The sequence below is a fragment of the Hemicordylus capensis genome, chromosome 1, assembly GCF_027244095.1.
Source record: "Hemicordylus capensis ecotype Gifberg chromosome 1, rHemCap1.1.pri, whole genome shotgun sequence".
Lineage (NCBI taxonomy): Eukaryota > Metazoa > Chordata > Lepidosauria > Squamata > Cordylidae > Hemicordylus > Hemicordylus capensis.
Window position 1 is genome coordinate 46,790,473 of NC_069657.1, and position 25,153 is coordinate 46,815,625.

Consider the following 25,153-nt stretch of genomic DNA (forward strand, 5'->3'; position numbering starts at 1 on the left):
TCTAAGTGAGGCCTAGTCTTTCCTCAAAACCTTCCCTCACTACATATAGGCCTGAGGCATTAGGATGACTTCATGTGCACTGAGACTGCATAGGATGGTGTTTGGTTCATTTATATGGCCAGCATTATCCTCAGCCAAAGCCTGTGTTTCATTATTATTGGTCTGTATGAATCAGCCAGGGCAAAGGTAAATTCTGACTATGCGTGATTTTACTGCACAGACACTTTCAAAGCTTTCAAGAAAGTAAGGTATGTCCTGTCCCTTCCCCTTAACTGATTTGAGCCAACGCCAAGGGTAAAGATTAGTGCAGTACATATCTATATGGAGAAGCCTATATGTGATCAGAGATCTATTTGGCAATTATTGATAGGTTACATAAGAACAGCCCTGATGGATCAGACCCAAGACCCAGCCAATCTAGCATCCTGTTTCACACAGAGGCCCACCAGATGCCTCTGGAAAGCCACAGGCAGTAGCTGAAGACATGCCGTCTCTCCTACTGCTACTCCCCTGCAACTGGTATTTAGAGGCACCTTGCCTCTGAGGCTGGAGATGGCCTATAACCATCAGACAAGTAGCCATTGATAGACTTTCATGAATTTGTCTAAGACCCTTTTATAGCCATCCAAGCTGATGGCTGTCACCATATCTTGTGGCAGAGAATTCCATAGGTTGATTATACGTTGTGTGAAAAAATACAGTCATCCCTTGCCAACCATGGTTTTACCAACCACATATTTGAGTATATGTGAATAGGAAATTGTGACACGTCTTGCCAACTGCAACCCGGTTAACCACAGTTGGCAAGGCTTTTTAGAGATGGGGGCGTGTTTCAGTGATTTGGGGGGTTCAGAGGTTCGATCTGTGCATTCCTCTTGATGACCCTGCTGCCCCTTGCCAATGTAAAATGCCTTTGAGTTTTTTCTTGGGGGGGGGGGGGCGGTTCAAACAATTTCCAGAGGTTAGATGTGCTCATTCTTCTTGGTGACTCTTGGCAATATTACAGGATTCTTTGTGATTTTTAAAGCATTTTTTGTTTTTGTTTTTTCCTTTATTTTTAGGTCTTTTTGCAGTCGTGGTTCTCCTAACCCCGTTTCCTATAGACTTTAATGCCTCGCCAACCGTGAATTTGCCAATGGCGAGGTTTTGCCAGAATGGAGCCATAGCAGTTGGCAAGGGATAACTGCACTTCCTTTTGTGGGTCCTAAATTTCCTGGCAATCAGTTTCATAGGATGATCCCTGGTTCTAGTGTTATGCAGGAGGGAGAAAAATTTCTCTCTGTCAGCTTTCTCCACACCATGAAGAACGTTATAGACTTCTATCATGTCTACCCTCAGTCGTCTTTTTTCTAAACTAAAAAGCCCCAGGTGGTGTAGCCTTGCCTTGTAAGGCAGCTGTTCCAGATAATCTGAAGCTGATCATCTTGGTTGGCCTCTTCTGCACCTTTTCCAGTTCTACAATATCTTCCTTAAGATATGGTGACCAGAACTGCATGTAGTACTCCAAATTTGGCCGCTCCATAGGTTTGTATAACCATTGTACTCTTTCAGTAAAACAGCTTGTCCCATTTCCCCTCCTCAGAAATGAACGTTGCCCATGAACTCAACTTAAATTTGGTTTCCTCTAACTCTGTGTTGTCAGTCACCTTTTTGTACCATATCTATATCTATATCTATATCTAAATTTATTTATTTATTTAACATTTTTATACCGCCCAAAACATATGTCTCTGGGAAGTTTACACCAGAATAAAAAGCAAAAGTAAAACATTAGTTAAAACAAAAAGTTTAAAACATTACAACAATTTTAAAAGTTTAAAACAATAAAAGTTTAAAACAATATTTTAAAACAGCATTAAAACCATTAAAACAATATTAATTAAAAGCCTGGGTGAACAGATGCGTCTTTAAGGGCTTTTAAAAAGCTGTCAGAGATGGGGAGACTCTTATTTCACTAGGGAGCGCATTCCAAAGCCTCGGGGCAGCAACGGGAGAACTATATAATGTATGTATGTGGTGGCTGACATCCAAACTAAATAAAAAAACAAGTCATTCTAGTAAGAACTAATCAGCTACTACTCAGGGGAGCACCAAGGTAATTTGGGTGCCCGGACCGCCCAGCCGTGAGGCCCCCACTCCCGTGCAAGGCCCCCCCCACCTCCTTTGGGGGGCCCGCCCTGCCAAACCTCTGCTGTTGGTTTGTTTAAACTCTTACCACGGCTGAAGGGTGGCTGCAGCGGGGGGAGGGGGGAGCGGAGCAGTCCTTCTGCGTGCCTGCATAGTTTAGAGATCATCGCAAGCCCATGACATCACAGGCTTGCGACAATTTCAACTGTGCAGGCACGCCTTGCAGTTGGTTAAAGACGCTGGTCCGAACAGATGGGCCGAGCGTCGCTCCTGGTCCCCGCTGCTGTCGGGGGAGGGGAGGAGAAGGGAGAAGGACTGCTCCGTCCCCCCCTGCAGCCACCCCTCGACTGCAGTAAGAGTCTAAACAAACAAACAAATAGCAGAGGTTTCGTGGGGCAGCTGAGTGGTGGCTGGAGGCCCCCAGTCCCGGCCATATGGAGGCCCCCCTGACCTTGGAGGACCGGACTGGAGCCCCAAGGTCTGGGGGGTTAATGCACCTCTGAGCCTACTTTCCTTTCATTGTCTCTACATCTGGACTAAATTTGGTGCAAATCAAGGTCCACAAGTTAGATCTCTTGCGCTTCAAATGTTCATGTATCTGCCATCTTGGATCAGGTTGGATTATATCATTACAAACTGCACCATTGAGATGTCCCTGTGTGTCAGTCACTACAGCTGTTTCAAATTTGGTTCAAATCAGTTAGACTGTCCACAAGTTAGTGCACTTGTGCCTCAAAGGTTTACATGTCCACTATCTTGAATTGGGGTGGATGACATCATCACAACCTTCACCATTGAGGTGTCCCTTTGTGTCCCTACAGCTGTAGCAAATTTGATTCAAATCAGTTAAGCGGTTCACAAGTTAGCTCACTTGCACTTCAAAAGTTTATGGTTCCGCCATCTTGAATCTGGGTGGATAACATCATCACAAACAACACCACTGAGGTGTCGCTGTGTGTCACTTACTACAACTGTACCTAGTTTGGTTCAAATCAGTTAGACAGTCCACAAGTTAGCCCACTTGTGCCTCAAACGTTTACACATCTGCCATCTTGGATTAGGATAGATATCATCACAAACTATGCCATTGAGGTGCCCCTATGTGTTCCTACAGCTGCAGCAAATTTGGTTCAAATTGGTTAAGTGGTTCACAAGTTAGCCCACTTGCGCCTCAAATGTTTATGCATCCGCCATCTTGAATTGGTGGGGATGACATCATCAGAAATTATGCTGTTGAGTTGTCCCTGTGTGTCACTCACTGCAACTGTACCCAATTTGGTTCATATGGGTTACGCAGTCCACAAATTAACCTACTTGCGCCTCAGATGTTTATGCAGTCACCATTTTGAATTGGAGTGGATGACATCATCACACACCACACCATTAGGGCATCCCTATGTGTCCCTGCCAAGCAAGCAGGCACCTATATTGGGCAGCAGCGCTATAGGAAGGTGCTGGAGGTGGACGATCACTTCAGTGACAATGACAAAAGCATCATTTCAAATTGCCCGGGAGAAGGCAATGGTAAACCACTCCTGCATTTTACCAAGAAAACCACATGGATAGACAAAATAGAATGATTGTCGATACAGGTCAGATGGTACTCAACATGCTACTGAGGATGAGCTGAGGATCTCTCAGAGTAGCGATGGTGTTTATGACGCGGTTAGATTAAAGCCTTTTGGACATCTAGCAGCTGATGTTGCTATGCAGGAAAAGACAATCCAAAGCTGCAAAGACATAATTACAGTGGGAACGTGGAATGTAAGAAGCATGAATATGGGAAAGTTCGACACAGTGAAAGATGAAATTAATTGACTACAGATTGACATCTTGGACATCAGTGAATTAAAATGGACTCGAATAGGACACTTTCAATTAGAAAATCATACTGTTTACTACTCAGGACATGAAAAACAAAGAAGGAATGGTGTTTATTTCATAGTCAGGAAGGATATAGCAATGACAGTACTTGGGTACAATGCAGTCAGTGACCAACTAATATCAATTAGATTTAGTGGACAACCCTTTAACGTTTATTTATTTATTTATTTATTATAATATTTCTATACTGCCTGATATGTACACCTCTAGGCGGTGTACAAAGTTCTCTAGGCGGTGTACAAAACATGACAGTTCTTCAAGTCTATGCCCCAGCAACTGATGCAGAAGAGGAATTTGATGAGTTTTATGCTCAAGTTCAGTCTGAAATTGACAGAACATGCAAGCAAGATGTGATGCTGGTGGTTGGAGACTGGAATGCCACAGTTGGAAATCGTAAGGAGGAAAACACAGTCATCCTATATGGCCTAGGAAACAGAAACGAAGCAGGAGAACAACGTATTAGTTTCTGCCAAGCCAATGCTCTCTTCATTGCGAACACATTCTTCAAACAACCAAAGCGGCACCTGTACACATGGACATCACCAGACAGAGTACACAATAATCAAATTGATTACATTATTGGTGCAAGGAGGTGGAAGAGCTCAGTTATAACAGCAAAGACATGGTCGGGGGCGATTGTGTAACAGATCACGAACTGCTCATGTGCAAGTTCCAAGTCAAGCTAAAGCGGAAAAACAAAGCTATCCAGCTTCCATGGTATAATCTTGAGAATGTACTCACCATTTAAAGGAGAACACCAGGAACAGCTTTGAAGTTCTGAACCTCATTGATAGGGAACCAGAGGAACTGTGGAATGAAATCAAATAAGTTATTAAGGACAAATGTGAAAAGAGACTGCCAAAGACCAAGAAATAGAAGAAAGCAAAATGGATGTCAAAGCAGATGGTGGAAATTGCCAAGAGGAGAGAAGCCAAAGTCAAGAAAGATAAAGACCTCAGGAAGGAATTTAATAGGGAATTTCAGAAAGCTGTCAGAAGAGACAAGGAGCAGTACTACAATGACATCTGTAAAGACCTTAAAGATGGAAATAGACATGGAAAAACAAGGAAAGTTTTCCAAAAGATCTCTGAATTCAGAGGGAGATTCCAACCTCGTACTGGTATGTTAAGGGATGCCAAAGGACAGATAGTAACTGAGTCAGAGAAGATCAAACAGAGATGGAAGGCGTATACTGAAAATCTGTACAGCAGGGACGTCAACATCCAAGGTACTTTAGAAGATATTCCCTACTTGCAAGAACCTTTAGCACAGGAAGATGGTTAGATCAGCACTCTGGTCATTACCAAGTCGGAAGGCTACAGGAATTAATGGAATAGCTACAGAAATATGGCCGGCAACAGAAGAAGAATCCATCAAGGCTGTAACCAAACTATGCCAGCAAATTTGGAAAACAACACAGTGGCCAACAGATTGGAAGACGTCAGTTGACATACCCATACCAAAAAAAGGAAACTTAACAGACTGTGCAAAGCATCGCACAATATCCTTAATTTCACATGCTAGCAAAGTAATGCTCAGGATCATCCAACGCAGATTAGATGCAGATTAGATGCAGATTAGATTAGAGCCCTATGTGGAAAGGCATATGCTGGATGTTCAAGATGGTTTCAGAAAAGGCCGGGAAACAAGAGACATCATTGCTGATGCATGCTGGATAATTGAGAAAGCCAAAAAATACCAGAAAGAAATCAATATGTGCTTTATTGACTACAGAAAAGCCTTTGATTGTGTCAACCATGTCAAGTTGTGGGATATTCTTAGGAAAATGGGCATCCCAGAACAACTAATGATGATAACTTCTCATGATAAACAACTTCTCATGATAAACCTGTACACACAGGGGCGAGATACTGCGTTGCAGTGGTTCCAGTGCTTTCTTCGGGGGAGGGTCCTGAAGGTGGTGCTGGGGGACTACTGCTCAGCTCCGTGGCCATTGGCCTGTGGGGTCCCACAGGGTTCGGTCTTGTTCCCCATGCTGTTTAACATCTACATGGAACCGCTGGGAGAGGTCATCCGGGGACTTGGAATGAGTTGTCAGCAATATGCAGATGACACTCAGCTCTATCTCTCCTTGTCAGCTGATCCTAGGGAGGTGGAGGATGTCCTGAATCAGGGGCTGGAGACCATGATGGGTTGGATGTGGGCTAATAAACTGAAATTGAATCTGGACAAGACGGAGGTAATGTTGGTCAGTAGGAGAGCCAATCGGGATGAGGAGATTTTACCAGTTCTGGATGGGGTTGCACTCCCCTTGAAAGAGCAAGTACGCAGCTTGGGGATATTACTGGACCCAGCTCTGCTTTTAGAGGCTCAGGTGGAGGCGGTGGCCAGGGGTGCCTTTGCACGGTTTTGGCTAGTGCGCCTGCCTTCTCTTTCTCAAGAAGGCAGATCTGGCCACAGTTACCCATGCCTTAGTCACGTTTGGATTACTGTAACACGCTCTACGTGGGGCGGCCCTTGAAGAATATCCAGAAACTGCAGCTAGTGCAAAATGCGGCAGCTAGGGTTTTATCTGGAGCTGCCCGGTGGGAGCACATTACACCCATTTTGAAAGAGCTGCACTGGCTACCAGTTTGTTTCCGGGTCCAATTCAAGGTGCTGGTTTTGATCTTTAAAGCCCTTAACGGTTTGGGCTCGGGATACCTGAGGGACTGCCTGCTCCCAAGGGTTGCTGCCTGCTTGACGAGGTCATCTGAGGGAGCTCTGCTCCGGGTGCCGACAATGAGGGAGGCTCGGTTGTCGTGCACGCGGGACAGGGCCTTCTCTGTTGCTGCACCCAGACCCTGGAATGCTCTCTCAGTGGCTATTCGTTCCTTGGTCTCCATCACAGTTTTTAGAAAGAGTATAAAATCTTGGCTTTTTGCCCAGGCAGTTATTTGATTCTCTGCTGCTGCTCTTTGTACTCTGTATTGCTTTTATGCTTTTGTTTTAAATTTTTAATCAGATTTGTTTAATATTTTTTACTTAATATTTTAATTGTGTCTTTCTTACCATCTTGTTTTTAAATTTTGCTGTAAACAGCCTTGGATTGTTTTCATGAAAGGTGGTATATAAATTTAACAATAAATAAATAAATAAACTATAATACGGCAAGGGGAGACAGTTGTCTCGGGGCCCACTGCCTTGGCCCCCCACTGAGGCAAGTCACATGACTGACTCCCCCAGCTGCACACCCGCCCGGGCTTCCTTCAGTTGTATTCATCCTCCCAAATTGATGTGGGTGTTAAGACCTGGAGCTACCAGAACATCATGTTCTGTGCACTAGTGCCATTAAATGACTTGCATCATCCACAATTTACAAAACCTTTAAAAAAATAATTTAAGATGATGTGGCACATAGGTGTATATATATATATATATATATATATATATATATATATATATACACACAGAGAGAGAGAGAGAGAGAGAGAGAGAGAGAGAGAGAGAGAGAGAGACTTTTTGTTACCACTATTCAGCCTCATTTAAGATTTCTTTACTTCATGAGCTGAGCTTCAGTGGAGGGGGGGGCACTTTAAAATCTTGTCTCTGGGCGCATTCCAACCTTGCTACGCAGTCCCTGTATACACAGGACAGGAAGCCACAGTCCAGAGGGAACATGGTGAAACAGACTGGTTCCAGATCGCCAAAGGAGTAAGACAAGGCTGTCTACTTTCTCCTTATTTATTCAATTTATATGCTGAGAATATTCGGAGAGAAGCTGGACTGGAGCAGATAAGCGTAGTTTTAAAGTAGGAGGAAGAAACATCAACTGCCTGCTCTAGGAACCCTGATGACACCACCCTGATAGCTGAGAATGCTCATCATCTGCAAGCTCTAGTAATAAAAGTCAAGGAGCACAGTGAAAAAATGGAAGGACGACTAAATGTAAAGAAGACTAAACTAATGACAATGGGTACAGCAACCAGCCTCAGAATTGATAATGAAGCCATTGGAGTAGTGGATAGCTTCTGCATTTTTGGGATCGACCATCAATAGCAAAGGATCCAGCAATCACGAAATACTCCGCAGACTAGCACTTGGTAGGGTTGCAATGAAATGAATGACAAATTGTGTGCATAATGGATGTGTGTGTACATATGAGAGAAAGCTTTTGTTGTCGTGCCACTAGCGAACTCGCACGCTTTCTCACATTGCCGTTCCACAGGCGGCTCCCCTGGCCTGTGACCATTCCTTCTACCTAGGTCCCCACCTCTGCCGGGTTCCCAAGCCTAGGACACGGACTGGAATCACGTCTTTTTTTCCTTTTTGACCTTTTTTCTTTTTCTTCCCTCCGCCCCAAGAGCCCTCACCCGGCTGTGATTGGCCAAGTCGAACCTTGGAGCCGCATCGCCCACTTCCGTCTCTGGACCCCTTCGCCTATCACCATCCGCGCCCAGGGCCCCCCGCCCGTGCGGATTCCTCTTCGACTCCGGCAAAGCGTGTTAGTAGTAGCCATTCGGGCAGTCCCCGCCCCTAGGTGAGGTTCTTCGCTGGGATTGGTGGGCGCTTTCGCTGGAGTTTCCGGTACGAGAGACAGGCGGCGACGGGCGGTGGTTGACTTGCTGCCGCTGTTGCCAGAGCCGCCGCCGAGATGAAGGGAGGCCTCGCGAAGCTGAACCGGCAGCCCCGCGCCAATGGCTGTAGCCTCACCGGGCACGGCGAGGGCGGCGGCCTGAAGAACGGCTATGTCCGCGGCCTGGCGGACAGCGAGTCCTATAGCCAGGTGAGGCGATCGGAGGGGAGGCTCTGGCAGGGCGCGCCCTGCCGGGGAGGGAAGAAGTCGCCGCTGCCCAACCCCATTTCAGGTCGCCTTTCCCCTCAGAGCGGCCTGGTGGTTCCCGGCTTTCGGGCCGGTCCGCCGGTGGCCGACGCAGGGCGAGGCTGGTGGGCCGGGCCATGCGATGCTTCTGCTGCTCGCTCGCTCGGTTGCTGCTGTCACCCATGCGAGGACGGGTGGGGAGAGGAGGAGGATGGCCTTGAGTGGCGGCGGCGATCTCTTCCCTGCGGCTTCTTCTGCCCTTCCTGGTGTGGTGGAGTCTCTCGGCGCAGGGCTGGCTTATTTCCGTTTTCTCTCTCTTTTAAAAAGCTGCTTCTCTTCATCAGAAGCAGAAGCGACTCCGCATTTTTTTTAATAACTGATGTATATAATAACTGTACAGTAACACAACCTGGACGCCGCCTCGATCCAGCGCCGGGAGAGAGGAAGGAAAGGAGCCGGCAAAAGAAAGGCGACCCTTCGTTTCCTCGGTGGGGTCCTTGAATGAACCAGGGGCTGGCGTCTCTCTTTCCCTTCCACCGTTCTCTTTTGTTTCGGTTTAGGGAGCCAAGGAAGGGTGGGACGGCCAGGTTCATCTGCGGGCTGTCGCCTAGATACGCCCTAGAACACTCCGGATCAACCCGGCAAAGACTCGAGAAGGAAGTATAAGCGGAGATTTCAACCCCAGCCAAGTTGTTGCTTTCCTTGTGGTTCAGGGCCCAGTCGGTCCTTCCAGGGCTGGTGTAAATATTTCACCACATTCCTGTACCAGTTAAAAAGTGGTGCAAGGGCAGCCCCCCCCCCGCCATGATCCGCATCTCTACCTCTACCTTAAGGAAATCCTGGTGGAAGAAGATGAACTGTAGGCACTAGCTAAGAGAGTTTTCAGGAAGTATAGAATTGAGAACTCGTTCATTCAGGGAAGCAAGCAGTGCAAAAGAACAGTCAAGTGACTATGTGAGGCCAAGGTTGGATAAGGCATGGCGGGAAGAGCAGCCACAGCCCATCAAGAGGGCAAATTAGATTTGTGGGGCCTTCAGTCAAAAGGCTGAGCTTTTATTCTCAGCTGGGGGAATGGAGATTGGTGAGTAGTGATGGTGACAGACTTGGTCAGAAGGCTGGTTAGGATGGGTATCTTGACTGTGTTAGATCTTAATAGGTGATAGTCTTGCAGTTGTGTCATCTCAAACCTGAAAACCCTAATTATTTACTCGGTAGCATTTGCCTTGAAGGTGCAATCCTCTTTACTTGGCGTGCTGTGTGCACATATCCGTGTGTGCTGAACCAGAAAAACGTTGAGCTTCTGGATATGATTGTAGTTGTTTAAATATTTCTATGCTTATCTGAAATGTGAAATCATTTATAGGTTTCTGGGTGGTGAAAAACTTGTTCTTGATATCTTAAAATCAGGGTTTGGTATGTTTGCAGGCTGCACTTGCTGTTGCTCTTTTAGCTTGGCCCTATGCATGTGTGCTTACCTATGTACACTTACTGGTGAGCATAGGATAGGATTTCAGCCCTAGTCTTCTGCTGAATGCATCTGTAGCGCCTATAAATATTGATTGAAGGCAGTATTGTGGTTGTTTTCTGCTTTGGTTGACTTTTCAGTAAACTTATTTGATTGTCCTGTCAACAATCTTGTGAGATAGAAATGGTGGCTTCCCTATACCACTTGTTGAGCATTATAGTAGATCATTGATTCATGTATCATTTTAGTTAACATTCAGTTTTTTGTGTCTTAAGCAATGAAAGTGGACTTGGGGGTGAGGCTGTATCTTGGTCTTCTGTATCTATAATGGACTAACAGTACATACAGTGTTCCCTAACAGGGATTCCCAAATGTTGTTGACTACAACTCTCAGCATTCCCAGCTGCAATAGCCTTTGCTCAGGGATTGTGGGAGTTGTAGTCAACAACATCTGTTAGAGGGAACACTGAGTACATATATTGAAGAGCCCTGTATCACATATTTGTTCAGCTGTGATCATACATTACTTTGCTAGATTTGGAGGTGGGGACTAGTTCTTATGGCACCTTAAAGCTCAATACATTTATTGTAATATAATCTTTTTGAACTAGAAACCCCTTCATCGGACAGTGAAAGCATATTCTACAATTTGTGTTAGTCTTCTTAAGGTGTCACAAGTCTTTTTGCTGTGGTTGCTTGCAGCAGACTAACATGATTAAGCTTTCTAGTTCTCTCTGAGGCTATCTCTCTTTTAATGAATATCTGTATTTTTGGGAATCAAGTGCTCAGAGCTGCTGCCCTTACTTAGCACCTGCTACTTATAGGCATTACCCCACATTTCTAATTTCAGTTAACTGGGGCCCAGCTAGCTACAATTGATTGTCCAAGGACATAATGCTTTGAATAAAGATTTGTTAAGGGGGGTTTATGCTGCAACCCAGTGCACACTCACCTGGGAATAAACTCAATTGAATATATTGGGGCATATGAATATATTGGGGCATATTTGATAAAATAATTCACTAAATGTTCTTTGGAAATGCAGATGTGTCTGTACTTTAGTTGCCCCCAAAAGATACGTCATGCAAATAAAACCTTTTCTGTTTTAAGTGGCTCCAACTTTACTCCTGATTCCGGTAGTTCTAACTTTGATGATATTTCATTGTAAATTCTGCATGGATGCTTACAGGAGTGCTGTTTTGTGTAAGCAAAGCAAGTCAACTGTATCTTCAGAGGGTGGTGCCTTTTATGAATGGATTAAAGGTAAAGTGTGCTGTTGTGTTGATTTTGACTCCTGGTGCCCACAGAACCCTGTAGTTTTCTTTGGTTGAATACAAGAGGGGTTTACCATTGCCTCCTCCTGTGCAGTACGAGATGATGCCTTTCAGCATCTTCCTATATCGCTGCTGCCCTATATAGTACCAGTGGGGATTTGAACGGGCAACCTTCTGCTTGTTGGTCAAGCATTTCCACGCTGTGCCTGGATTACTATTCCTCAAACTGAAGGAAATCAGATTTTGTAGGTAATGTAGGTTGGAAAGTGGGTCAGTTGACCAAACAAAAATTTATTGTCCAGCTATTTGACCAAGATCAAGTTACATTGTATGTTCTGTGAAGTGAAGAATATTTTTGTGTAGTGGTAGCCAATGTTCTCTCTAACTTTTTTTTGTCTGTGTGCGGAATGAGTTTTGTTCTGGGTGGCAGTATCAAGGCAGTGTGTGTACACATGCATTCAGAGTGGGGCCTTCCTGATTCAAACTGAGCAGGATCTAAAATTAACTGAGCGGACATCAAAAAATCTGTGAGCAGATGCATGTGTGAGGGAACACTCGTGGTAGCCTACTTTTTCATTGGATCATTATATTGTCTGATATTAAAAAATAGATGCTTTAAATACTTGACTATTACTTGATCAATAGTTGGTGAGTCAGTTGATGAAGTTAAAAAAAATCTCAAAATGCCTTGTGAAAGGTTAGGTTAGGCCTAAATGTTTGTGCTGCTTATGTACACAAAAAAATCCCTTCCCCACCCACCCCGTACTGGAGCTCATCAATGTAGGATTAGTCACTTAGCATGCTTGAGACAGGCCGGAAATCAACTAAGGCTAGTTCCTCCCGCCAGAGGGTGCCATCCCCAGTTCCGGTCCTGTCTGCTTGAGGCTCGCATGCTGAGAGTTCTTGCTCTTCCAAATGCGTTCTATTTGCCTTGTGTCTCTCTCCCCACCCCCCTGCCCTACCCTCTTCTGTAGAATGTGCAAAGGCGGGAAGGAGTTTGCTCTAGGCCTTTTGATTATTTTTCCAAACCTCTAAAATAGTTTTTTTTCATTTTACAGTTTGGCGGATTGACTTGTTTACTCTCATTTTAGCCTTGGTCTTTTTTGGTTTCCGCGTTTTCCCTATTGGCTCCAGTCTCCAGCATGGAGCTTGCCCATACCGAAGAAGTGCTTGGTGGCTCTCTGTTGGAGGGATCCCTCTTTCCCGATCATCCTGCCCGAGCTCTGCAGTCCGATCTACTGGCAGCCTGGGGGGGGGGGGCATTTTGGTGTGCCTATTCCCGCTCTGGCGGAGGCTCTGGCACCGAGCCAGCTCATGTCGCCTAGAAAGGCTTCCAAGAAGTCCAGGCACAGTAAGGAGGCTAATGGGAGCAAAATGAAAAAGGCAAAGAAGCTTTTGGCTTCTGTTTGTCTTAGTGAGCGCCTGCTGATCCAGGCCGTGTGTAAGCAGATGAAACCGTGGCTCAAAGAACAGAAAGTGAGATAGGGGAAGGAAGACCATCACCTGTTGGGTGATTCATTGGCGTCTTGATCTAGCTCCCCTGTGGTTGCTGTTGAGGGGGAACCGGCTGATCTGCGCAGTCCCCCTGCACACTGCCCATGCTGCCTTGAGAAAGGAGGTGTGTCCAGTGAGCTAGCAGGCTCGGAGGACCAAGGCAATGCGGAGTCGGGTGCTGCCCTGCCATCGGTCGCACTGCCGGCCAGGGGGCCCTCGAGTAGCACCACTCCCCCTCCTATGGGGCCGGTTTCCCCACTTCCCACCAGGGTGGATTTGATTTAAATCAAACTGATTTAAATCACGATTTAAATCACTAGCAGGGTGGATAAAAATAAAAAAAATCCGATTTAAATCAAAAAAATCCTATTTAAATCAAAACAATCGGATTTTTTTGATTTAAATCGGATTTTTTGATTTTTATCCACCCTGCTAGTGATTTAAATCGTGATTTAAATCAGTTTGATTTAAATCAAATCCACCCTGCTTCCCACCCGATGTAGCTGGCTGGCTGAAAGATTTCTTTAAAAAAGGAATGCCTGCCGCTGCTCATGCAGCCCCAGCCACCTGCTCAGTTGGCTCCTTTGCGGCCACATCAACCTTTACTGCCTGTCTGCCAGCCACGCCCCAGCAGACACTTGTCTTCCTCTTCCGCGGACTCCAATCCAAGGAGGGAGGCAATTCCTCCTCTTGAACAACGATGCTTTGCGGCCAGGCCGCTGTAGCATAGGCGCAAGCGACACCATCACCACTGCTTGTCTAGCTCAGATTCTGGGGCTAGGGGTCCAAAACAACCCAGACTTCCAAGAGATGTGTTAAGAGCCGGCTGCCCCTGTGGCCCAGGGGTTCTCTTCTATTTTGCCTGGCCCATCCCAGCCCTCTCTACTCTTGCCTAACCCTACCCCACCCATTCTGATCTGCCAGTGCCCCTGCACCATGATGGCTCAGAAAGAGAAGACGGGGAACTCTGAGCATGTAACTGCCTCAGTGGCACCTATCTCCTCCCGCCTTTTTGCATCCTCTGATTTCGATGTCCTCTTATTTATTTATTTTAATTGTTGAATTTATATACTGCCTTTCATTAAAAACAACCCCAAGGCAGTTTACAAAAGTTAAAACACACAATAAAATGACCGTAAAAACATTAAGCTAAAAATATAAAACAAATCTAATTAAAAAACTATAAAATACATGCATAAAAACTATAAATGGATAAAAACACATAGAAGCAGCAATAGAAACAGTCATGTAAAAGTTATCCAAAGCAAAGTGGGCTTTTAATGTTTCTCCAGCAGATGTGTCCCAACTGTCAGAATTAGATAAGAGTGTTTTTCCTTCCGCTTCAGGTCCTTCTGCCTTGGTACCTTTTCCATCCTTGTTTAAGCAGGTGGTCCTAGTGGAATGGCAAAGCCCAGCTTCCAGTAGACCCATTGGTTCCTACCTCAGGAAACACTATGCCCTGTCCCCGAGATCTCCTCCTTGCTGGCAATACCTCGGGTAGATCCTCCCATCGTGCAGATGGTTTCAGGTACGGTTTTGAATATTGAACGCCGGGAACAGTTGAGGTTTACTGTGGATAGGAAATGCAATCTGTGGCTAAAAAAGGCCCATGAGGCTTCCTCCACTGTTATCAGGGCAGCCATAGCTAACTCTATTTTTGCCAGGGCCTCCATTTTGTGGGCCAAACAGATTGCCCTGTTAGCCCCCCCCCTGGAAATTCCAAATTGAGGCAAGGCGTCAACAAAATGACCAAGGCTGTGGTCTTCATGGCAGATTCTGGCCTTGACTGTATCCAGCAAGCATCTAGAGCTTTGGCGTTTGGAGTAGTTTTGTGCAGATCTCTGTGGCTCAGGGGATGGCAGGTGGATTCTAAGTCTAAGATTGCCTTAACAGCATCTTCCTATACAGGCACTAACCTTTTCAGTCCTGCTGTAGATCCTAGGGTGGAGACCAGGGATAAAAAGGCTATGCCTACTAGTAGGAGAGAAGTTCACAGAGGTTTTCGCAACCCCGGTCATTCCTTTCAGAACCAAAGGCAGTCCCATACCTCTTCCTCCTTCTGATCAAGAGATTTCAGAAACTCCAACTTTAGGGGCACCAGGAGATACCAATGGAGACAACAGTTCAGAGGAGCGTCCAGGACACAGGGAAATAGAGCCCCCAATGCTACCACCCACTTTAATAAGTGACAATGACGCCCTGCCCATAGGGGTCAGACTTCAGCGGTTTGCCCTCATGTGGTTATCCTCAACCCAGGATCCCTGGGTGATAGACATGGTTTCCTGGGGCTATTCGCTAGATCTATCCCTAACACCCTATGACTATTTCTATGTGACTCCGCGCTCCCGGAGGAATGGAAAAGTATTTTCTGATGAATGAGGCGATCCAACATCATCTTCAGATTCGTGCAATCGAGCCCGTTCCTTAGACACAAAGATGATCCAGTGTTTACTCACATCTTTTCCTGGTACCCAAGAAGGACAGGTCCTGGAGGGCGGTGCTAAATCTCAAATGCCTCAACAAATTCATCAGGAAAAGGAAATTCAGGCTGGAATCCTTGCAATCCATCAAGCAAGCGATCCTCCCAGGCGACTTCCTCATGTCAGTGGAGCTCTCAGAAGCGTCCCTGCAGATTCCTATTTTCCCGGAGCACAGAAGGTTCCTACACTGCACCACCAGGAGTGCAGCACTGCACCTGGTGGTGCAGTGGTAAAACTGCCGCCCTGTAACCAGAAGGTTACAAGTTCGATCCTGACCAGGGGCTCAAGGTTGACTCAGCCTTCCATCCTTCCGAGGTCGGTAAAATGAGTACCCAGAATGTTGGGGGCAATATGCTAAATCATTGTAAACTGCTTAGAGAGCTCCGGCTATAGAGCGGTATATAAATGTAATTGCTATTGCTATATACAACAATCTCCATTTTCAGTATCGGGCATTCCTGTTCGGCCTAACCTCAGCCCCACGGGTGTTCACGAAGATAATGGCAGTGCTCACAGCTCATCTCTGCCTGCAGGGGATATGCATTCACCCATGTCCAGGTCCTACATACCATTGTAGTTTCTCGCCACCTGGCTACTCAGCACATGTACCAAACCACTTGTGCGGCCTTCTGAAGATGGGCTCGTAGGAAGCATGTCAACCACATCTCGGCAGGGGTTCCTGAGGTACTGGCCTTCCTACAATCAGGCCTAGAGTTACGACTGAAGCCATCTACATTGAAGAGACAGGTCTCTGCCCTGGCTTCGGTACTGGACATCGCAGACCCCGGTAACCAGTCCCTGCACCCGCACATTTCTCCGGGGAGTGTCGAATCTGACTCCACCCCTGGTCCCTCGTTTTCCATCTTGGAAACTGAACAAGTTTTGAATGCTCTCACGTCTCTGCCCTTTGAGCCTCTGAGTTCTACTCCACTGAGGATACTTTCATACAAGACTCTTTCCTGGTGGTCATTACTTCGGCTCACAGGGTTTCGGAACTAGGGGCTCTCTCGGTTCGCAAGGAATTATGTCTCTTCCAACCTGAGGCAGCTGTGCTGAAATTGAACCCAACCTTTTTACTAAAGGTTAACATGGTATTCCATTGCTCTCAAGAGATTATTTTACCTTCCTTCTGCCCAAACACCTCGCATCACAAGGAAAAGCTCTGGCATAATCTGGACATGTGATGCACCTTACGTTTCTACATCCGGCGCACTAAAGGAGGCGCTCTCTTAAATAGCCCAAGCTGATAAGGGCTTTATAGGTAAAAACCAGCACTTTGTATTTCACCCGGAAACACACTGGCAGCCAATGCAGTTCTTTTAAAACCGGTGTTGTGGTCCCTTCATGTTGTACCAGAGACCAATCTGGCTGCCACATTCTGTACCAATTGTAGTTTCTGGACTATGTACAAAGGCAGCCCCACGTAGAATGCATTACAGTAGTCAAGACTGGAGGTTACTAGCATATGTACCACTTTTTAAAGGCCATTCACTTCTAGAAATGGACGTAGCTGACATATCAGCCATATCTTGGCCACTGCCTCAGCCTGAGAAACCAGGGGGAGCTTTGGGTCCAGGAGCACTCCCAAGCTACGTACCTGATCTTTCAGGCATGATTATCAGATGAGATAAGCCAAGTTGGGCAAGGGTCAAGAGAACAGGTTGTAGGACTCACAGTCCAAAGGAGTTTGTCCACTTCCCCAGGAGTCACAAACTGAAAATGATCCAATCTAATCCCATGAGAGGAGTTGCTGGACATCTCCACAGTAGACTCGGCAGTGGCTGTGGAATCCAGCTTGGCCCAAATATGAGAGATTTTATCTGCAAAAAAGTTATTAAAGTTACAGCAAGTGACCAATAGTTCGAGGAGGGGGTACATACTAGTCCCCTCACAGCAATAGACAACTCAGCTGGACATGAATTTGCGGAAGCACTGTGGGCACAAAAGAACTGTTTCTTTGCTGCCCGCACTGCCAGAGCATAGGTCTTCAAATTGCTCTGTGTTGTACCTGATCAGACTTGCGCCGAATCTTCCTCTGCTTGCGCTCTAATGGTCTACCTCGCTGCTTCAGCTCCCGTAACTCATCTGAAAACCATGGGTCTGTCTTTAAAGCAAGTAGGAGAGGACATTTAGGAGCTATTGTGTCTGCTGCTCTAGTGAGTTCATTATTCTATCTTTGTACCAGAGCATCAACAGAATCATTAGCAGAGCCAGCCCTAAACCCTTCCAAGGCTTCCTGGAATCCTGTTGGATCCAATAACCTCCTCAGGTGGACCCATCTAATAGGTCTTTCACTGCTGCAGAAGTGGACCGTGGCTGCAAGTTCTACCTTAGCCAGATGGTGATCCATCCATGACAATGGGGTGATGACAGGAGCCCCCACCCACAGAACACTACCGTGATCAGAGCAAAAGACCAAATCGAGTGTGTGACCAGCATCATGTGTCAGACCAGAGACCAATTGGGATGGTCCCACAGTTGTCATGGCCGCTATGAACTCTTGAGCCGCTCCCAACAACCTGGTCCCAAAATGAAAACCCCCCACCAACAACTTGGGTGACTCCAATGCCAACTCAGCAAGCTGGTCTGTCAGCTCAATTAGAGACTCCACTGGGCAGCAGGGTGATCGGTATGCCATTCATTCATTCATTCATTCATTCGATTTCTATACCACCCTTCCAAAAATGGCTCAGGGTGGTTTACACGGAGAAATAACAAACAAATAAGATGGAACCCTGTCCCCAAAGGGCTCACAATCTAAAAAGAAACATAAGATAAATGCCAGCAACAGTCACTGGAAGTACTGTGCTGGGGGTGGATAGGGCCAGTTACTCTCCCCCTGCTAAATAAAGAGAATCACCACATTAAAAGGTGCCTCTTTGCCAAGTTAGCAGAAGTCCCAGTCTATCCCTAGTCCCTAGGCTTAGGTATACACATTCAGTTTGGCCAAATCTCTGACAAGAATCCTGATAAGGGAGATTATATTCTTCCAGACCACTGCCACCCCACCTCCCTGCTCACATCCTCTCACCTCCACCATGGAGTAACCCTCTGGGAGAAGCTGGGACCAAACTGGACCATTAGCCTCTCCCGACCAGGTCTCCATAATACATACCAGGTCAGCTCATTCATCCAAAATCAAGTCATGGACTACCTCCAAATTTATTTTGAACGAACCTGGCATTACAGACTAATAAGGTGAGGTTCTGTGGGTGGGTGGCATTGCTCTCCACAGTAGAGGTAGTAGGCCTGCTGGAAGAGGGAAACAGCAATTAAATCTCTAAACTTCCTTCCCTTATTGCTTGCCTACTAATTGTTTGCAGTTGATTAGATACTGTTTTAATTGTTTTAATTGTGTTTTAATAGTTTTAACTTTTAATTTTAATTGATGAAATGTTTTAATCTTTTATTGGCTTTTTTATTGTTTTGTAGACCACCCAGAGAACTTGCATTTTGGGCAGTAAAGAAATGTATTAAATAAAATAAATAAATAATAAATATATCCATTGATTCCCCACCACTACTGGTAAAGCTGCCCCAGGGTGATGTCCACCTCTGTATCTCTGTTCACTCCAAAACACATACCTGTACCAGGCCTAACTACTAGACAACAATGAGGTGAGCAGGAGTCTTCGTTCCAACGGTCCAAGACAATAAGTTGGCCCAGCTCTCAGTTCCCCTTGTCCAGTAACACAAAGTAACACACCCTCCATTTTTCAAAATTTCTCTTTCCTCCAAAATTAAAATGTCCAGCAGTTCTTTCTTAATGTAAAACTAAAAAACATTAGGCATGAACTTTTGACCCTGCCAACATTCTTTGTGTCACAGGGACTTTGCAAGCATTTTATACATACTATTTACAATAGGAAGAGTTTTAGGAATGTCACTGCAAGTTTTAGGAATATCACTGCTAATACAATTCACTTGAAAGGATTTATTTACCAATAAAATAAAATAAGAGGTCTAGGTTTTGTTCCTCCACACCATCAGTCAGAGTAGGCAGCATGTTGGATGGACCTGAATCTGTGGTTATTTGACCCCTACTTGGAAAAGAATGTAGATTATCTGTCCACCTACTGACTCCTCTTTAGTCTTCTCTCTTTTGGCATATTTCTCTTGGGGGAAGAAATGATTTAGCTCTTGAACTGCAAAGTCACTGGTGGAATAGATTTAATCTTAGTTTATTACCTGGGAGTGCTTTTTAAACAGACTTGTTAACTCTTGGGTTGCATATGTCCTATGACGCAAGGAGCAGGGCATTGTATTCCATTGGTCATCGTAAGGATCAACTGTCCAAGCTCTTAAGTTGTTCAGTTGTGCTGTGTGTTACTTTTCAGGCCCAATTAAAGTTGCTGGTTTCTTATCTTTAAAACCTTAAATAACTTCGTACCACTACACCTGTTAAAGCCCTTAGCTACCTCACCTGCATTCCTTATGTAGGTTGGGCCCTCTTCAATGTGACTTACTCACCCAGAGTGATGACAGCTATGGTACAGAACAGAGCCTCTACTGTAATTGCCCCAAGACCTTCCAGAGGAGACAGAGGAGTTGTTCTTGTCTTTGTAAGGGTGTTATACATTCTCTACTAAAGTCAATCTGTTCCAGAAAACTCTTGGCTGCTGACTTCTAAGAATGTTTTACTGCTGCCATGGTTTCTCCATTTTGATCATGTTTTAATGAAAGTTGCAAGCTGCCTCAAATTGTGGGGATTGGGGAAACAAGGTAGAAATGTTTTAAAGCTTGGAATTGTGGCCAGTGTTTGGCAAAGGCTCAGAAACTAAATAGCAATAGCAATAGCACTTACATTTATATACCGCTCTATAGCCAAAGCTCTCTAAGCGGTTTACAATGATTTAGCATATTGCCCCCAACATTCTGGGTACTCATTTTACCGACCTCGGAAGGATGGAAGGCTGAGTCAACCTTGAGCCCCTGGTCAGGATCGAACTTGTAACCTTCTGGTTTCAGGGCGGCAGTTTTACCACTGCACCACCAGGGGCTTCCCCATCTCTGCCCTATTTCTACAGTTGTGTTGTGCCCAATTCTCATGCATTTCCATCTCTTGCATTGCTGCACAGCCACAACCAGCATGTACATAATGGGCATGAACGAAAGAGCCAAGTCAGAATGTTTTGAAGATCATAATAATGTTGACTTCCATTTTACTAAGCCTGAGTAAAAGTGTGTGCTTAAATTATTTACTGATATAGTATTGCATGTTTCAAAAAGTTCTTAAATTTTGGTTTGAATTGTTTAGTTTGCTCAAAGAGCAGTAAATTCCAAGAGCAGACCAAGCAACAGAGCAGCATTTGTTCCAAAGGGACGATGTGGTCACCAATGTTCCTAATTTCAAAGGTGCACAGTATGGAAAACCAATTCATGTTGGCTAATACTTTGAGCAGTGCAGGGGAAAAAGAGTGTAACCAACACTTTTCCTGCTACTGATGTTAGGTGAAGTAATGCATATTTTGCAAAGGTGAAATTTCCTGGAGTGTGTGAAGGTCTCTGCCCTGCCCTACCCTGCAGTATCTGTGCTGGATGCACTGTAGTAGCAGAGTGGCAGAGGAGTATGTGAGGGGGAGGGAGGGGTGGCTTCTGTCTCTTTCCCTGCTGCAAAGCTCCAAGTAATTTTCTTTGAGAAAGAAGGACTTCACTTTGGAAGTTCTTTCCACTCCTTGAACAGGGGGACATTATCAGTTTTATGATGTAGTTAAGAGATGAGGCCCGACGCTTGCCTAAGGCAATTAAATCTGGGATGGCATGACATGTGGGAGATGACCACATCTGAAGGGGAGGGAGGAAGAATGCAAGGAATGAATGTATGGCTTTGTCCTTGTTAGCTGTGTCCTTGTTTGTAACTATATGGGGCTGTAATGAGTATAGAGACTGTGTTAAGTTGGCTTTTGGAGGAGAAGATTCTTGAAAAGAAGGGCTCGCTCTTCTGTGTTGCCCTTAACAAAGTTTTTACTAAACTAAAAGCTTGCAGATGAAGACTGTTCTGGTTCAAATCAATGGGTGAAAGTTAGTCCGCCCAGTCCCTTATTCTTGATCCTTAGTGTCCCCTTCTAGTTGCTGCAGTACCTTTCAAGGAGTAGATTTTGCCACTCTGTGTTCCCTTGGCTACCTTCCGTGCGCACTTGATTCCTGCCAATGGTGCATAGCCCTTCATGTCAACAAGCTTTTTATGTAGTTTTTCCTTGACTCCTCCTTTCTTCAGCTTCTTGTCTGCACCATCCATTATTTCCTCAGATCATTTCAGGCCTTTGTCTGAACCCTTTAGGCTTTTGGCCAGCCTCTCTAGCTCTCCTCACTTCACCTCCTGTCCAGAGCATATAGGCCACCTCTTGAAGTGCTGTGAGCTTTCTTCAGAGACCCTCAAACCTCACTTATCACCTGCCATTCCCTTCAGCTTCCTCTGTGTCCTCTGCCTCACCTCTTCTTCATTCTCCTTGTCTCTGGGCCTGTTAGTTTCCCTATCTCCTAGAATCTTTTCCCACTCCTTATTTCTCCATCTGCTGGGTGACGCTTTAATCCCTGCCACGCTGACAACTTTATATTCCCTTAAGGAAGCTGGAGTGTAAGCTGTTGTACTCTCTGCACAGTTAACTTTCAACCACCGTTCAGAAGCACAAGCTCAGCCAATTGGTATTGGAGGATTCACAGTCATAAGTGCAATACAAAATAGGTGTGTGGTGGATTGTAGAGGACTGAAAACATTCTCCCATCTTACTCCTCTGAAGCTTCTGTTTCAGTGGTGAACAAAGATAAATTTAGTATTTTGGTGCCCTGATGTGAATGTTGGAAGTGAATAAGTCCCTGATGAACCTGGGATGATGTAGTTTCTAGCCCATTCTGTTGGGGTGGGGAAAAGATTCTTGTCAAGAGCCTGCATTATATCTGTATGAAAATTCATAAAGTAGATGAGTATTTTTCAGTAACAGTTTACTAAATGTATGACACTGCTTCAGGGTTTGCTAAAGGCAGTTAGGTCTGAAGCTCTTCAGGGGTCTTTAGATCCAGTTAATCTCCTCCTCCTCAATGATCAGCTATTTATTGATCTAGAGCAAAGATGCAAAAGGCCTGGTGGAGGGAGGCAGGAGGGGGAAGACCCCCCCATTACCCCCCAGTGGCTGAATTCTATACTTTTTAAACCAGTATGTTGTTACTATTATTATAGTGAACTCCATTGCTCTAAAACAGTGGTCCCCAAACTTTTTGGCAAAAGGGACCAGTTTCATAGAAGAGAATTTTTTCAAGGACCGGGGGGGCAGGGCGGGCACGGGTTGGGTGTTGAAGCCCATTTCAGTTAACCAAAGCCAGCCTCCTTCTAAAACATTCCCAGCAGAACAGTGCTAAAGCCAGAGAAGAGCAAGCTCTCTTTTTTTTGCTCACTCAACAAGCTACCAGCTCGGAATGTCAATTCTTGATGAGCGCATGCGTATTGCAACTGTTGGGTTGATACACTTACGCACCGTGAGGAGCAGAACAGCGAGCAAAGTAAGAGGAGGAGGAGCAACAGCGAGTAGTAGTCGATCTTGGCGCGGTTTCAGTTTCACACACACAGGCGAGGCTGTTGTGTGTCGACTCGTGACACCTGTACCTGAGCAATCAGCTCTCACGCTATCACTACACCAGACCTGAACAATCAACCCTCACGTATCCTGTTGCAAGTCGACCGAAGGATCTTAGTAACACACGAGAATGGATAGGGAGAAATCTGCTGCATTCGTCTGCGGGGGCGGAAAGGGGAGCAATCTTTCTTTTCTAATCATTGACTTTGTCCCAAGTCATTTCCTGCTTACGGAGAACCATCCATTTCACAGGTTCTTCCACATAATTAACCAAGCACCATCTTTTAAAAGCAGCGGGCACCCGCCCATCCAGGTTTTTCCCTGCGGCCCACTAAAAAACATGCCGTGGACCACTACCGGTCCGTGGCCTGGGGGTTGGGGACCCCTGCTCTAAAACACCTAGATTAAAATGCGCTCATGTTAGCAATAGCATTGCTATTGCATTTGCCTGCATTACTAAATGAATAGTATTCTTGACATAGGATGTTGAGAAAACTATTTTCAAAATTTGCAGAAAGCACAGCATCTTCAGGCATTTGGCTCAAACCAGGAGTCCATATCAACCCTGCAAGAACCACTTAATAGTTGTGTAGTATAATAGCCTTGTGTTCAGTGTTAGCTCTAAGGTGTGCACACGTGTGTGCTCACACATTTTTATGTCCGCTCAGTCAATTTTAGATCTGCTCAGGTTAAATCAGGAAGGCCCACTCTGAATGCAGGTGCACAAACACTGCCTTGATACTGCTGCCCAGAATAAAACTCATTCCGCACACAGATAAAAAGGATTAGAGAGAACACTGCTGCCAATCTCTACTTCTACTCTGGAATCTACTCTTCTCCTGTTTGTATACTCTTGGCTTCAAAAAGGAGCATCTTGTTGACATGTGAGGTGACAAATCTCTAACTGCTGGCGGTAGTGCAGAAGTTGTGCCATGCTCAATTAGAAACTATCCTATTGGTTGAAGCTTGCAAGTAGAATTATGTTGGCTACCCATATCTATTGCCTGCTTGTGTAAAAAAACCCAGATATTTGTTGGAGAAACAGTTCTTTACATCTTCCATTTGACCTTTTGAAGAGTGGTCCTTTTAAAAATTGCTTTTCCTTACATGTACATCATGAGGTGTTCTTTAAAGTGTGCTTTTATGAGGGAAGATTTAAAATCCTGAAGAATTAAAATTCTCTCCTGTAGATAAATAGGAAAAAAGTTGGAGGAAATAAATATGTCCGCATTCCTGTGTGCACCACAAGTTGCATTTAGTGATAGTCCTGCTAGTTAGTTGGCCTGTGCTGAGAAGCTAATGCAAGGGGTGCTTTAGTTGCTGATAGACAATGTAAAATTGTTGTAATTTAAACTGTCAAATGATTGTTGCTCTTATTACATGTACCAGTTGTGTTTCTAAATAGTAAAGGTAAAGTGTGCTGTCGAGTCGGTGTCAACTCCTGGTGTCCACAGAGCCCCGAGGTTGTCTTTGGTAGAATACTGGAGGACTTTACCATTGCCATTTCCAGCGCAATATGAGATGATGATGCCTTTCAGCATCTTCCTATATCGCTGCTGCCCGATATAGGTACCAGTGGGGATTCGAACCGATAACTTCTGGCTTGCTAATCAAGTCATTTCCCCGCTGCACCATTAGGTGGCTAGACTTCTAAATAGTAGAAAAGTCTTTGCATTACTAAAATGATCAGTATTGATTGGTTCCAATCTTTATCAACCCAGCTCAATTGAAGGTTGATGATAGACATTGGGATCCCTCTGTGTTGTGTGCCAAAGTCACTTTTATGCTCTGCATATGCTCATGAGCTACACAGGAGTGAAAAGAGTCTGACAACACTGCCTCTATTGTTCTTTGTACGGGATTCATGGATCGAACTGGCAGGAGGGTGAAACAAAATCAGAGCAATGACTGTATGAAAACTTTAAAAGTTTTATTGAATTCAGTGATAACATAAGGCAGTTTATACTCTGAGCAATTTCAATTTGTTAAATCCTGGCTACTCATAAACCCCTCCTGTATTCTACCACTTCAATGGTATACTTTACTTTACTCATAACTAACTATGTGTTGAATTCGTGTGGTATCAGTACTATGGC

General features: G+C 45.2%; 1 protein-coding gene across 3 annotated transcripts in view; it reads left to right on the forward strand.

Moving 5' to 3' along the window:
• Positions 1-25,153, forward strand: part of SPTLC2 (serine palmitoyltransferase long chain base subunit 2) — a 138,184-nt gene that overhangs the window by 13,215 nt on the left and 99,816 nt on the right. The window contains exon 1 of one of the 3 annotated variants that reach the window (XM_053283133.1): positions 8,458-8,737. The exons of 1 other annotated variant lie outside the window; for it this stretch is intronic. In XM_053283133.1, coding sequence (XP_053139108.1) covers positions 8,606-8,737 — 132 coding nt within the window. In that variant the 5' untranslated portion in view covers positions 8,458-8,605. Of the gene's footprint in view, positions 1-8,457; positions 8,738-9,136; positions 9,262-25,153 lie in introns of those variants that run through there. One more of the 3 variants, XM_053283135.1, reaches the window with a different exon arrangement.